The sequence below is a fragment of the Melozone crissalis genome, unplaced genomic scaffold (assembly GCF_028551555.1).
Source record: "Melozone crissalis strain CALT ecotype California unplaced genomic scaffold, PUWL_Pcris_2 ptg000027l_1, whole genome shotgun sequence".
Taxonomy (NCBI): Eukaryota; Metazoa; Chordata; class Aves; order Passeriformes; family Passerellidae; genus Melozone; species Melozone crissalis.
This window is the reverse complement of record NW_026535805.1, coordinates 81207723-81221887: the sequence shown is the minus strand read 5'-3', so window position 1 is coordinate 81221887 and position 14165 is coordinate 81207723. Positions and strand designations below refer to the sequence as shown.

The 14165-nt window shown below is 37.7% G+C and overlaps 1 protein-coding gene across 1 annotated transcript in view; it reads right to left on the bottom strand.

The window, feature by feature from the left end:
• Positions 1-14165, bottom strand: part of EYS (eyes shut homolog) — a 704955-nt gene that overhangs the window by 187374 nt on the left and 503416 nt on the right. Inside the window, exon 37 of the mRNA XM_054280634.1 lies at positions 3950-4179. Within this exon, the coding sequence (XP_054136609.1) occupies positions 3950-4179 (230 nt within the window). The remainder of the gene's footprint in view (positions 1-3949; positions 4180-14165) is intronic.

The following is a 14165-nucleotide window of genomic DNA, read 5'->3' as shown; positions in this document are numbered from 1 at the left end:
TTGGCCTTGAATATATAACCAGTGTTGATAACTTCAATTTGAATTTGGCAAATACACTGATTTGTATGTATACTTTTCTATTTCATTAGAAAAAAGGAGATAGAGTTCCATTTTCCAAAACTGTTATTTAGAGATATTTCAGAGGTATCTGCTTAGAGTAAGTACACAGTGTATTTAGATAAACTGCTATGGTCTAATATATGCATAGGGACAATTATGAATTGAATGTATTTTTTGTAAAGGCAGAACAACCTGATAGAGCTTACTAGTCAAAGAACAAATTAATAAAAACAAGAAATTGCATTTAATAACACTCATTAAGTTAAAACAGATAACTGATAATGACATTCACTTGCTCTCCCTCTAGTAGGTGTTCTTATACACTGTAATAAAAAGAGTTAGCAACCAACAAACTGTATCTACCATAGCCATTTAATCAACAAATTCACCCATTCTAGTGAAGCCAAGATATCCACAGAGGGTTTGTATGTAAAACTCAGTGGCTGTAAAACCATGTGCACTGTTAATAAAGGTAAGTGTACGATGAGTTTTCTTCTGAAATTTAGTTAATGGTAGGTAAAAGGCAGACCACAAAGATGATTAATGAAAATATATTGCTGAAATGTATAGGTATACATAATAGCATGTTATAACAGATCACATTAAGATAAACATAAATCATTAAGGAGTCAAGAGAAAAATTCCTTGACTGTCATAAAGTTTCTGTAGTGCATACATGACAATTTACTTTCTCCATTGGGAGTTCTATGGTAAATAATTATAAAATTATTGCTGATTCTCTTATCTCCTGTAATTATGAGCTCTCTGTAGATTTCTTGATGAACGGGTCTTTGAATGTCAAAAGTTTATAATCATAGCTCAGTTGGTCGAATTCTGGTTTCATTAGACTATCAATCTCATTGAAAATTTAGGATTAAATAAGATCACTCTAAGCTGTAGTTACTTTTCAGCTACTAAATACAGGATCCATCAAGTCAAATTCTGATTTATCTAAAGATGCAATGTGACAGCATGAGCTCTGGGATGCAGCTGTCCCAGTGAGCTTCCAGCCAGTGAACATGTCAGATACAGCAGCCCAAGCTCACCCAGCAGCACTAGCAAAAATGAGGAGGCTGTTCCCTGCATTGAAAAGGGGGTTTTAGAGGGTAAAAGCAGAGCTCTGTGAAAAGAGAATTTAATTCATCTTCTCCACACAAAAAAAGAAAAAGAAATGTTATTCTTCCAGTGCTAGAACTATTAGACAACCTATGTGGAAATAATAATCTCTGTTATTATCTCAACATCATGTAAGGTGCAGGAAAGCAAAAGGCATCTCTTCCACTTTTAGGAAAAAAAATAGATACATCGTGGAAACAGGGTGTTTGACCATTAGAAGGATTATATGGTTGTACAGCTGAGGTTGTGTTCTCCAAAGGAGCTCCTTGTTTCAGGGTTTCTTTAAAGCTTCTATTCTGTTTTATTGAATGGAACGGTTACTGGTGTACCTTATGTAGAGTTAGTCCTAGCCATCAGAGATTTGGTTACAACCGCAACTTAGTGCAAGAGTCCTCTGCTTTTAATTTGATCTTGGGGTAGTCATAATTCAGTCATATTTTCACACATGATTTTTGAAACAAAATCACAGAAAGAAAGAGAGAAGAAGTCCCCTTCATTTACACAACTAAGATAAATTTCCTTGGAAGACAAATTTCCTTGGAAGTGTGGTTTGCAGTCAACTCTTTCCAATGTATGAATTCCGCTGGCCTGCACTGGCTAAGCTTCAAAGGAGAAAATTACTCAGAACACTGTATTTTTGAAAGAGCAACATAAAAATACTTTTTTCAATCAATGAAACAGAAGATACTATCCCTAAAGTCTATGGCACACTGAAGTACTCAGCCCAGATAGTATCATTCAAATACAGATCACATCAGTTATCATCAAAAACATGAAACCACAGTGATGCCTTAAGATTTAGCTTTCATATTTTTCAGATTCTGCGCTGCCTTGATGCGTAACTCTGAACTCCATTTAAAGTGCTTGCAAGTTCTCTTCACAGGGTAGTTAGACAAAACAATCCCTTCCAGCCTGAGAACCAAGGACAGCCATTACAGCCTCCAGCCCAAAAAGCATAAACAAAGGTGAATTGAAGAGAGCAAACTGAGAAGATGGCACTTCATAACCTGAGGCTGTAACTGGACAATTAACTCCAATATGCTAATGGACCAAAACTTATAAAAGTGTGAAACCTCATGACCGGTCGTCTATTTTGTGACCATTTTGGGTCCAACTTGAGTGTAGCACTGGCCAGGCTCTTGTGCTGCCCAAGGTGTATCCTTTAAGGGCTTTTAATAAATATCTACTTTATTCTTTAACTCTGTCCAGCCTCTGTTCTAGGTCAGCCTCTCCAGGCATCAATAGAAGACCCTTGGGTAGTGACAGATCAGCTGGAAGGTCAGAAGAAAGCAGCAATCAGACACTGGTGGAAGGAACCAGTGGTGTGGAGTCCCACAGAGTGGTTATGTACACATACTGATATGGCCTATTATCACAGGATGTCTGTCAAATTCCTGCTTAAATTGAACATTGCTTACTCCTAGAATAACCCTTGCAAAAAGTGAGAAAGTGCCCTCATCCCAAACAGCGCAGATTATGCTGATAAAAAGGATGCCAACTGCATTCTTTGGAACAGAGAAGGAGATTCTGGCAAATGAAATGTACGTAAATAAATAAAAAAAATTATTTAAATTTTGAAAATACTTCATTGAAGCACTAACTATTTCATGTTGTATGGAAACACCCTTTTTTAGTTTCGTTATTTCATGTTGCAGTTTCCACATCTGCAATATATTGTAAGCAAGTGCAAAGAGTATGCCCAGAGACGAAATATGTAGAAAATATGGGATTCAATTTTAACAGTGAAAATTTGCAAATATATGATTTATTATAAACTTGAAAAGGCAATATTGTAAAATAGTCTCTGATATCTAAGCAACGTGACAATTTGTTTTTTTGAGCTGACAGTCAGTGACTGCTTTCACATTTAGGGAGTGCAATGACCTATTTTTAGACAGTAATACAATGTGATGCTAGCTCACATACACTAGCAGTCTGGCAAAGGCATTCTTAACTCTGGTTGCTTTTACTTCATACTGTGGGATGTTCATTAGGAGGATGATACAGTTATATAACCATATTCTAGACATTTTTTTGGTTCTTTTCCTGTACACCAGTAATGCCCTTTATGAGAATTATCTACTGCAATTCATAAACCACAGTACTTTAAAAGCTTAAACAGTTTTTGAAGACAGCTATGAAATTTGCTTTGAAAAGAACTTTCTGAAAAGCAATGATGAAAAGCAATTACAATTACAAAACAGAAATATTGATCAGTTTGCCTTACAGCCTTGATTCATTTTACAAAGAAACCAAAATTACTAGAAGAATTATTTTCTTATTCAAATTCCAATTATGTTCATTTGATTGATCTGTGCTTTATGAGCAACAGTAGTAGAAGTATAAATGAGTTACAGAGAAAAAGAAAAGCCTTTTTCAACAAAGGATCTGACACAGTGATTTAAAAAACCCAGTCTGTAGAAATGGAAAACATAATCTTCTGAGGAAGTCAGCTTACTTCTGTCCCAGAAATAATACAGTGAAAAACATACATTAAAATGGTGGACTACAATTTTGCACAAATAATGCAATGTTTTTCACATTAACTCAAATTGCAACCCTTAGGAGTGTGCCTGACTCATATCACCTAATTTACACTGCAAATAAGTATTATTCCAGTTACCTCAATGAATTTGCTCCTCTGTTAACCAGAACTAACTGGGATAAAAAGCAGAGAAATATGAAAATCAATACCTCTTCCTTCCTTTTCATATCCAAAGCAGAATAAGACTTTTATTTCATAACTAACAGGGAAAAAATTAATCCCCGTTACCTTTTTCACAGAATCGCCCGGTGAAGTGCAGTGGGCAGTCACACCGGAACGAGGTGGCCCCAGTGGGCAGAGAGAGAGGGTGACACGTCCCTCCATTATGGCACAGTCCTTCCTGGCACACTGATGGCAGTGCAGGGGAAATCTGAGAGGGCACACCAGGGCCAGGCAAGTGAGGCACATCAGAGGAAACCACAGGGAGTGCTGTTGACAGATGTGTGGGTACAGAGATTCTGAAAGGAGAGAGACAACACATCAAAACAAAAAACCCCATGAGATCTAATTTTGTAATTGTACTTAAGCTTCAATTTATATTAGTTTGTTGTTTTAAAATAGAAATTCAGACTATACTTAAGAAAATATGAATACATAAGGAATTCCCAAATCTAGTCCCCATCCAAAAAACTAGCAAAAACACAGTGATGGCATTTTTTTCCTGTCAGGGAGCAAGGAATAGCCTTCATGCAAGAAGCACAGTTTTATGGGCTCTCAAAATTCATTTTTGGTGGATGTCAACAACAGTTAAAAAATAAACACAGGCTTCACTTATTAAATAACTCATTGCTTGAAGTTACCAAAACTTGTAAGGCAGTTCTGTAAGAGACTTCCATACAAGTAGATGAAGCATGAATAGCAGAAGGGAAAAAGCTGTAGTACAGAAACACAGCATCTTTTAATTCACAGAAATACTGGGGAGAAAGGGGAAAGGAAAAGAAAAAGTGACTTTTTTGGTTTAATATCACCTGTTTGTCAACTCGTTTGAAAGAAGCCTATATATTGGCTCCTGCTGTGCTCTTTCCTTTCTCTTTGGCACCTACTCTTGTATCAGATAAAAATTTTGCTTCACCATGTTCTAGAGTTGTGAGTATGTCTTAAAAAGAAGCATTGGAAAGTGATGATGCACCAGTAGATTGCAACTGCAGAAACAAGATAGGTGGGAATGCATTCAGTGTGACATTGCATTCACCATTCCATGTATCTGTCTAGCTTCTTCTTAAGTCTAGTTTCTAAAATTTTACATATCCTATTTACATGAAAACTGATTTTAATAATTTACTTTTTCGAAGACATATTTTAGAAAGCATCAACAAACTTCATAATATTCTGAAAAAAACTCAGCCCAACATAACACATCCCAGGTAAGTAAGTTGTCTGGTAATGTCACTATTAAAAATCTGCTTCTCTAAATTATCAATACAGCAAAATAAAAGGATACATGCCCACAGGCAGCTAGGAAAGAAAAGGAGGTGGACAGAGGAAGGAGATAAATAACTCAGGGCAAAGTAAATATCTAAGGGGACCCAAAGAAAGGCACAGTAACTGAGAAAGGACTGGAGCCTGGGAATGAACAAAAGGCACGCAGGGCTCATGTGACAGTAAAGAGAAGATGTGTAGAGCCATAATAGTAAGGAAAACATTAGAATAGGATACTTAAGCAGGGATGCATCCAAACCACAAAATAGCCAAAATACACACACTGTGGTGCTTAGCAATGAGGATTTCAAGGCAGCTATCTACTTTATATGAGAGAAAAGCATCCAAAAATATGGCAGTCATCAAGGTGGCTAAAAATAAATCCTTAAAATATTTTTGAGGCAGAGCACTTGCTAATAAAAGGCTTGAAACTTTTAGAAATTAATTGACTTACTGTTTATTTCCATTTAGATGAATTGAATAATAACATTTCCATTTATACAAATACAATGAAAACAAAATAATTGCTGGATTTATAACAATACTTTTCTCCTAAGGGAAATAACTCTGTTGAGCTTCATGTAGGTTATTCCATTCAGAGCAGCATTAAGGGTGCATTAACAGGTGTTATCTTCTATCAGCAAGCACAGCAAATCTTCTATTTGGTAACACAGCAAATTAAAAATGCTTAATCACCTGCTGGGATTACAATCTCTGATTAAAAGTAAATAAACCAAAAATCTTGATTTTGTCCCCAAGCATAACCTAAATGTTGTAGAAACTGAACTAATAGCAGGTTTACATAAAGATTTAGACATTTACAGGAGAAATTTATTGGGAGCAATTACTGGTATTTGTTGATTTTTCTGTTACTGCTGAAAAAAAAGTAGTCCACAAAAACTTCATAAAACCTGGGGAATTAACACAGTATAAACTAAGCTCTTACTACTAGATATTAGAGAGACCATTTTTCTAATGACAGTTAATCCTATTTGACCACTGCAAATTTACTCCTCTGAACCTGGTCACAGCTACTGTCAGGGGTAAAATGCTGAACAAGAGGGAGAGCTGTCTGACTGGCAGGTGCATTCTTGTCTCTGCTGAAAGCACTGATTTGCAGCTGTGGAAGTCTCACATCCCCTTTCTGATGGGAAGCTACTGTTTTCCTCTAAAACAGAATCACAGCAGTGCGCTTTAAATGAAATTTTATGAGTGCAAGTAATGCAGCCTTGCTTCATTTTTTGGTTGACATTCTAATCTGCAGAGGAGAAAGGAAAGCTACTTGGTAGGCTGATTTCTCCCCGGTTCATTTGCTAATTTTTCACAGGATGTCAGCCTTTGCAGTGTTGTTCTGGATGTTTTGCTTCTAGATGGAGCCTGACTGTGTTGGTGCCAGCCCTGCTTCCAGGCTCCCCGCAGCTCCCTGCCTCGCCACAAAGGCAGGGAAGGCTTTGCTGGGGCTGCTCAGTGGGGCAAGCATCTGCAGCTGCGCTCACAAGCCGTTCAGGCTGCTGCTGGGAATAAGCAATGACCTCAGCTCAATGAATTTTAACTAAAACACTATTTGAATAAAGAGCTGGGAAGCATTTAAAGTAAAACAGTAATTGAGGTGTTGAAAGTTTTGACAAAGTGTAACAAAAATATATCAAGCAAAACTTGATTCACTGTTACTCTGCAACAAGGCTACAATTTTATATTTGTTTTTATTCTTTTTCAATTTCCCAGCCTGTCACTGCCTCTCAGGTCAATAATGCACACGAAGATCTTCTAACTTGCTGCAAGCATCAACACATTGTTTTTAATCTTACAATGACCTCAGAAAGCTGAGTTTTAAAGGCCTTCAAGCTTGTGCTTCATAGCTGAGAGCAGGTAAACTTGAAATGCTTGTCTAAACATAGACATTGGTGCGATTTAAAGTCTTGTTTATTTTATATTACATTGTTTGCCATTCATGAGATGTATGATGAACTGAATGGCAGGAATATAGTACTTAGAGGTAATGTTCAACATTATGTTATTAAACTAAAAGCACACATACCCAGGCCAGCTGTGCTTCCCTCTCCCATACACTCCTCTCTCCAGTAAGAGCCTGAAACTATCAGTGTGTGAAGTCAGAGGCACTGCAGCTCGAAAAGCTAACACAACCTCTGGGATGCCCTGCTCTGTGCTGACCCGGCAGTGAGGGCTCAGCCTCGACAGGGCTGAGCTGTGCTGCCCGTGTAGCCCCTGCACCAGGGCCAGGAGAGTTGCTCAGCCTGACGAAAGGAAGGCTGTGGGGATTCTGGTAATTTGCAAAAATACCTGACGGAAAAGACAAGGGGAAAGAATTGAAGCAGATGCTTCTTGCTGATGGCCAAGATACACAGCAATGGACACAAACTGAAATGCAAGAAATTCCACCTAAATTTAAGAGAGCTTTTTTTCTTTTTTCCCCAGGGTGATCTTTTTATATAATGAACTTCAAACTGAGACCTGCAAAGAGAGCAGACTTTTCCCCCAAGCAATTCATTATCTGGCTGATGGCAGATGTGTCTACAGAAGCACTCTGACATTTCCCATGAAGCAGGTTGATGAGACAAGCAATGGCACGGGAGTCCCCAAGATATGATAACATCTCCACTGCCTATATCTTCTGGTACTTATGCACTTAACATTTTATTACTGGAGTAATGGATTTAGCCTTATCTGATATGAGTGGGATAAGGCAGTTTGTATTTTTATCTTGTCAATAAAGTAGTTTGTGCTGGGAAGCAACTGCTTTTATTTGCAGTTTTCTTCAGTGTACATCATCCATTTTTCTTAGGTTGTGACAGAATATTATTTTAAGTGAACATTTTAGAATTTGGAGCCAAAAGAAGGATTTTTCAAGGGCATTAGCATGCATGGCATAATTTCAAAGTTTATGAAACTGAAAACAACTGCACTTCATGGAAATGTTGGTTTAAACAGGAATAAATACCTAGTACCTTGAATGTAATTTGGCAGGAATTAATAAAGCCTTTTACAGGCTGTTTATTTCACTGTTCACAACCATGTCAAGCAGAGTACTTTAAATGGCGTCTCACTGATTTCAATGAATCCACAGAGCAGTGTATCTGTGCACTTACCCTCCTGGAGACACCATTTACATCACCCAACACAGTAATTGGGAAAACAATTCAAGAGCTTACCAGATATGGATTGTTTATACTCTGCAGTTTATATGTGAATCTGATTTCCTCACTCATGACAATTTTTGTTTTAGTTGGAAGTGCTGGGGGTCAGTTTTCTGAATAGAGATGATATATGCTCAGGCATATTTCTTAAAAATTAAATTTTCAGTGTATGTTCCAGATTGTGAGCTCAGCTTCCTCCTTCTACAAGCCACAACATTTGGTAGCAGAACTCAGTGATACTGTAGTTGCAGCTTTCCATTAAAAATTCACAACTGGAATAACATCATTATTTGGAACTGCTTTTGCACACACAGAATCTCATCTAATGGTGCAAACTCTTAGCAATGCAAAAAATATATTCAATATACAATGCAGTCAAGGATGTGAGAATGAAATTAACAGATATAATGAAGCTGATGAAAGCTGTTTACAAATATGAAGGAAAAATTTAAACTCCAGGATACATAGTGGGGCTAGATAAGGGAAGCAATGTCAGTTACAGACAGATGAAAGCAGAAAGAGGAAAAGGAAATACATGTCCTGAACCATATTCCTGTTTTTTCCTCCAAAGCATATAGATTCCATGAACTTTGCAATGGATAAATAAATTATTGGAGCAACAATATGTTGAAATTTTAATAGAAAAAACCTTTCTAAACTAGTTTGACTTTCTAAACTAGTAAAACTAGACATTGAAGTGAGTGTTCCTTAGATGACAGTTGAAAAACACTCTTGGTCCCTAAGTCTAGGACAATTGTTAAAACAATCGTTTTGCTAAAACTGAAGAACTGAATTTCTGTACCAAATTCAGTCATGTTTTCACTTGGCTTCCTTGAAGAAATAATGGAGCATTAAATCTTTCAGTTCTTCACACTGATCTTTACTTAAGCTTAAAAGATTACATGTGCCAATGATCCAAACATTAACTCAAAAATAAAAAAGGAAAGAAGTCAAACTACTGAGCACTGAGTGGACCAGTGTGGAAATCTTACTCTTTCTGAAGTTAAAACAAATCTCAAATTTGTGTGATCTTCAGCTTTCTCTTTTACATTTAGTCAATAATCACATTTGGAAAACCTCTTACCAGTTTCATCTTAGCTGCTATTTAGGAAAAGAGCACTTCAGAGGCCTAAGCACAGCATCTTTTTGTTGATTTCTGCAGCTACTTTTGTTTCTTAGAACTGGTGGTTTTGAAAGGAAATAAATATGTCCATTCTCTCTTTGAAGATTCTTTCAGCAGATGAAAAATGTTATTTTGTTTTTTAATATGACACTGTACTTTTCCTTCTGAAAAGGCTCTGTAAAATTAGAATATAAACATTCTGTTTCAGTCCTAAATGGCTGACTAAATTGTACTGGATAAACTGAGTTCCTGTATCAGAGATGCTATGACAACTATCCCAAAAATCACAATTCCAGAATGGAGCCACTTCTGTTTACCAAAGATTCTATCTAAGTTCAAGCAGTTCATCACCTCATTGATGCCGTCTAAAATTTAGACTCCATGATCTACCTATACAATATTATTGCACAATGTGTCTGTGAGGGATTAAGGAGGAGCACTTCTAGATCCTGAATATGTAATTGATTTCCTAAGCAATAATTCATTCAGGCAAGACTTCTGCATTGTAATTTTTGGGGCTATAGTAGCCAAACTTTGGTCTTTGCCCACAGTGAATATTCTACAGATGGGTAGTACCCTGCATTGATAAGAAAAAACCCCTAAATGCTTCAACACATATGCTTAAAAAACAATTAACACAGTGGAAAAATACAAATCTGTACTCAGGTAAATATTCTAGCCCAAGGGATGGGGAACCACATGTGAACACTTGTCCTTTATCTGTTCAACCCAGTCAATGCTTACTTCATGCAGGACAGAACAGACAAACAGGCTGCTTTGGGGAGTTCTTACAGCACTTCTGGAAGGTGTTTATAATGCCACCAAGCTAAGGACAGAACTGAAGTCAAGAATCTGATAAACCAGAAGAGTGCTCTTATCACTGATCTGAGGAATAAAAACAGAAAGAAGGGATGTACCAATAGTGGATCTCTCTTTTACAGTCTCATCTCAACTTCTTCTGGGAATATATAGGAGATATTGTTCTCTCTGAGATACTCCTGTAAAATAGAGGCATTCTCAGATCCTAACAAGTGTGAGGAGGACTCTTAACACAACCAGGATGCTTCCAGAAATGAATGGCAGGCTGGAAAATCAACGTACCCTGATTGCATTAGAGATAAAGTGCAGTTTTGAGAGTACATGGTTTGCTTTTAGAGGTCTCACATAAGAATAGTTTAGGCCTTTAAATTATTTTTACAAATGAAGTGCCTTATTTCTTTTAGGATTAGCTTCCCCATGTGCTGAAAATAGTTCTTACCAGCCTAATAAGAGTAGGAAGATTTACATTTGTGGTTTCCACTGGGATAGAGTTACAGTAGCAACTGTGGGTCTGTGTTTTGGACTCCCACTGAGAACAGTGTTGGTAACATAGAGATGTTTCAGTTGCTGTCACACAGTGTTTGCACAGTCAGTGCCTTTCCTGCTCCTCACCCCATGGCACCAGTGAGCAGACTGGGAGTGCACAAGGAGATGAAAGGGCACACGGCCTGATCCCGACTGCCCAAAGGGACACCCCATCACAGTCAGCTGGTTGTGTTGGGTCACAACCAGCATATAAAGCTGGCTGAAGAAGAAGGAACATTTGGGGTGGTGGCATTTGTCTTCCCAAGTCAATGTTTCAAATGATGGAGCAGTGCTTTCCTGGAGATGGCTGAGCCTCCACCTGCCTGTGGAAAGTGATGACTGAATTCCTGGTTTTGCTTTGCTTGTCCATGGCTTAGCTTTACCTATTGAACTGCCTTTATCTCCACAAGTTTTCTTACTTATACAGTTTGATTTTCTCCCCCTTCCCACCAGGGAGTGCTGAGCAAGTGGCTGAGTGGGGGTTAGTTCCTGGCTGGGGTTAAACCATGACATTTTATAAATGTTAATTAAGATTCCTGTGTAGAAAGCATTTTTCTATTCAAGGACTCTGTTACTGGAAAGAAATAGGAATTTAAAAAAGCATTCTGTTTCACACACTCTAAAAATTAACATAGAAGTTGTCCTGAAAGCAAGAGGAGAACGATATGCAGAGATTATTAGTACAGAAAGAGTTAAAAATGCAGAGTACTGTTATGTATCATCTAGTCTTTCTTCCAGACTTAATTTCTAATTATATCTTAATGCTGGAGAACGGCTGACATGCATAAACATAAACATCATTTATTCATCAGTAATTTGGCATTTAATTAAAATATTACTGCATTCTCATTGAATGCATAAGAAAGAATGTTGTAAATATGACAGGTCAAAAAAATCTCTGTAATATTAAATGAGAGAATGAAAAAATACAGTACTTGAAACATCCTCAACAGAATTTTACAAGCTATTTTACAAAATAAGGAACTAAAATAATAGACTTCAGGTAATTTTTTTCTGTGAGGAAGAAATGATTTTACAATCAATAAAATGCATGACAGGTGAGAGAGTAAACAACAGCCCATAGTTAAACTGGATATAAGGGTTTGTTTAAGAACTGATGAGAATAGAGCTGTTACCCTAGTTGTTCCTCATGCACTCCCACGTGCCCTCAGCTCCCTCATGCCCTGTTATGTTCACTGGGTTTCCACTTGTAGCAGGGAGGTTGCTGGTGGTTTGAGAAGCTTGAGTGGAAAGTCATGTTGATTCACATTGAGCTGCTGTCTGTAGTAATTGGTCTTGACTGCTGCCAGCCACAATCCCTGTGCATCCCCTGGTATTCATCTCCAGGCACCTCTCTTATCTTCAGTATCCTCCCCCACTTCCAGGACCTTTCTTCCAGCCAGGAGGTTTACCTTCTTTCCTGGTCAGCCTCAAGTCATCTGGGACCTCAACTTTTAGCCAAAACTGATGAAAAATGATGAGACTGGCTGGTGAACTCTTCTGTCACCACTCTCATGCCCTTGGGCGAATCCCATCTGGCCCATCAGACTTCTGAGTGTCTAAGTGGCTCAGCAGGTCACTAATTACTTTCTCCTGGATTGCAGGGGGTCTGTTCTGCCCCTACCAGCTCAGGCAGCTGGTTGTCCTGAAGATAACTGGTCTTTCTGTTAAAGACTGAGGTAAAGAAGGAGTTAAGCACCTCAGACTTTTCCTCTTTCTAGGTGACAGTGTTCCCTTCCAAGGAAATGGAGATTTTTTTTTCCTTTTGCTGCTAATGTATTTATGAAAACATTTTTTATTACCTTTCACAGCAGTGGCCAGATTGAATTCTAGCGGAGCTTTTGCCTCCCTAATTTTCTCTCTACACGACCTAATGATATCCTTGTACTCTTTGTGAGCTTCCTGCCCCTTCTTCCAAAGGTCTTAAACTGTCTTTTTGTTCTAAGCTCCTGTGAAAGCTCCCTGTTCAGCCAGGCCACCCTTCTTCCCCACTGGCTCATCACATAAGGGTAATCTCCTCTTTGTTATTAAAGAGGACCACTTTGTTATTAAATACTGTTTTCTAAGGGACTTTCTGAAATAGGGTACTGAAGAGGCACCCGAAGTCCCCCCTCTGTGAGTTCAAGGTAGAGGTTTAGTTGATCTCCTACCTTACATCACTGGGAATTTAAAATTTTACCATTTCATGGTTGTTCCAGACAGCCTCCAACTACCAGTAGTCTCTCTGTGCAGAAATACAGTGTGAGATCAGCCTCTTAAATAATGCTTTTATCTCAAGTCACTTTATTAACTGCAGGCTTCAGGTCTGCTACTATTGTTTGGTCCAGATATTGTCAAAGCATACAACTACTTGTACTGATTGAAGTAGGAGGTGTCTGTTTAAGAATTAAAAAGTTCAATTTTGGATATTCATATATGTGTCCTTTTATCTGCTGGCTGCTATTGTTTACAATTTAATATTTTTTTTCCCTACAGCACTATCATATTTTAGCATGTCCTAGTGTAAGATGCAATGCTGGTAGATGACTTCCCCTTCTTGAAATGACTGTAAGGGTACACTAAACAATGTTATGTTCTTACTAGTGGAATTTTCCTAAAGGAAGACTGTTAAATGCTGGTATAAGTAATATTTATCTTTCATGCAATTGGAAAACTATTTGAATTTTGCCCCAAATGTGTTTTTGTAATAAACACTCTAACTTTACATGAGAGGGAACAAATACTGCAATTATAATGTTGAGAGCACCAAGGAAAACCATCAATAACAAAGTAATTAAGTTTGATACTTATGACCTCATGTTCAATCTCTTTTTGATTCCTAATTCTCCAAGGCATCAAAATGCCAACCAATATAGTCTTTTTCCTCCTAAATATTTGAAGAAATTTCATCTGCAAATAAAACTCTAGGACAGAATTCACTTTGTCAAACATTATCTGCCTAAGAGATTTGAAACTTGACTGAGATGACAACCATGGTTCTCCCCATAGATAATCTATATGCAGAGAGGTATCTCCAGTTCATCACATTCTAAAAAAAGTAACCAACTTTCTCTATCCACATAGATGGTACTAAATAAAACAACTGTGATGAGTGAGGACAATTTCCTACTTCTGCTCATTGTGTCACATTTAAAATCATTATACAGCTGAAAAACATCCCAAACCACTTTTACGTATGGAAAACACTTCCTAAAAGCATTTTGTTGGTGAGGATGGAACAGGAAAACCTTATAAATATGATTGCCTGGCAAAAGATTTTGAGAATATACAAACTATAAGCGAGATTGAAATGAAAGCAAGTTTTGAGATCCCTTAGTTACTGAACAACTAGAAAACAATAGTGTGGCCAGCCGAAGGTAATCCCTCTTGATGAAACAATACCCTCTGCAAGCAGGCAGGTCCA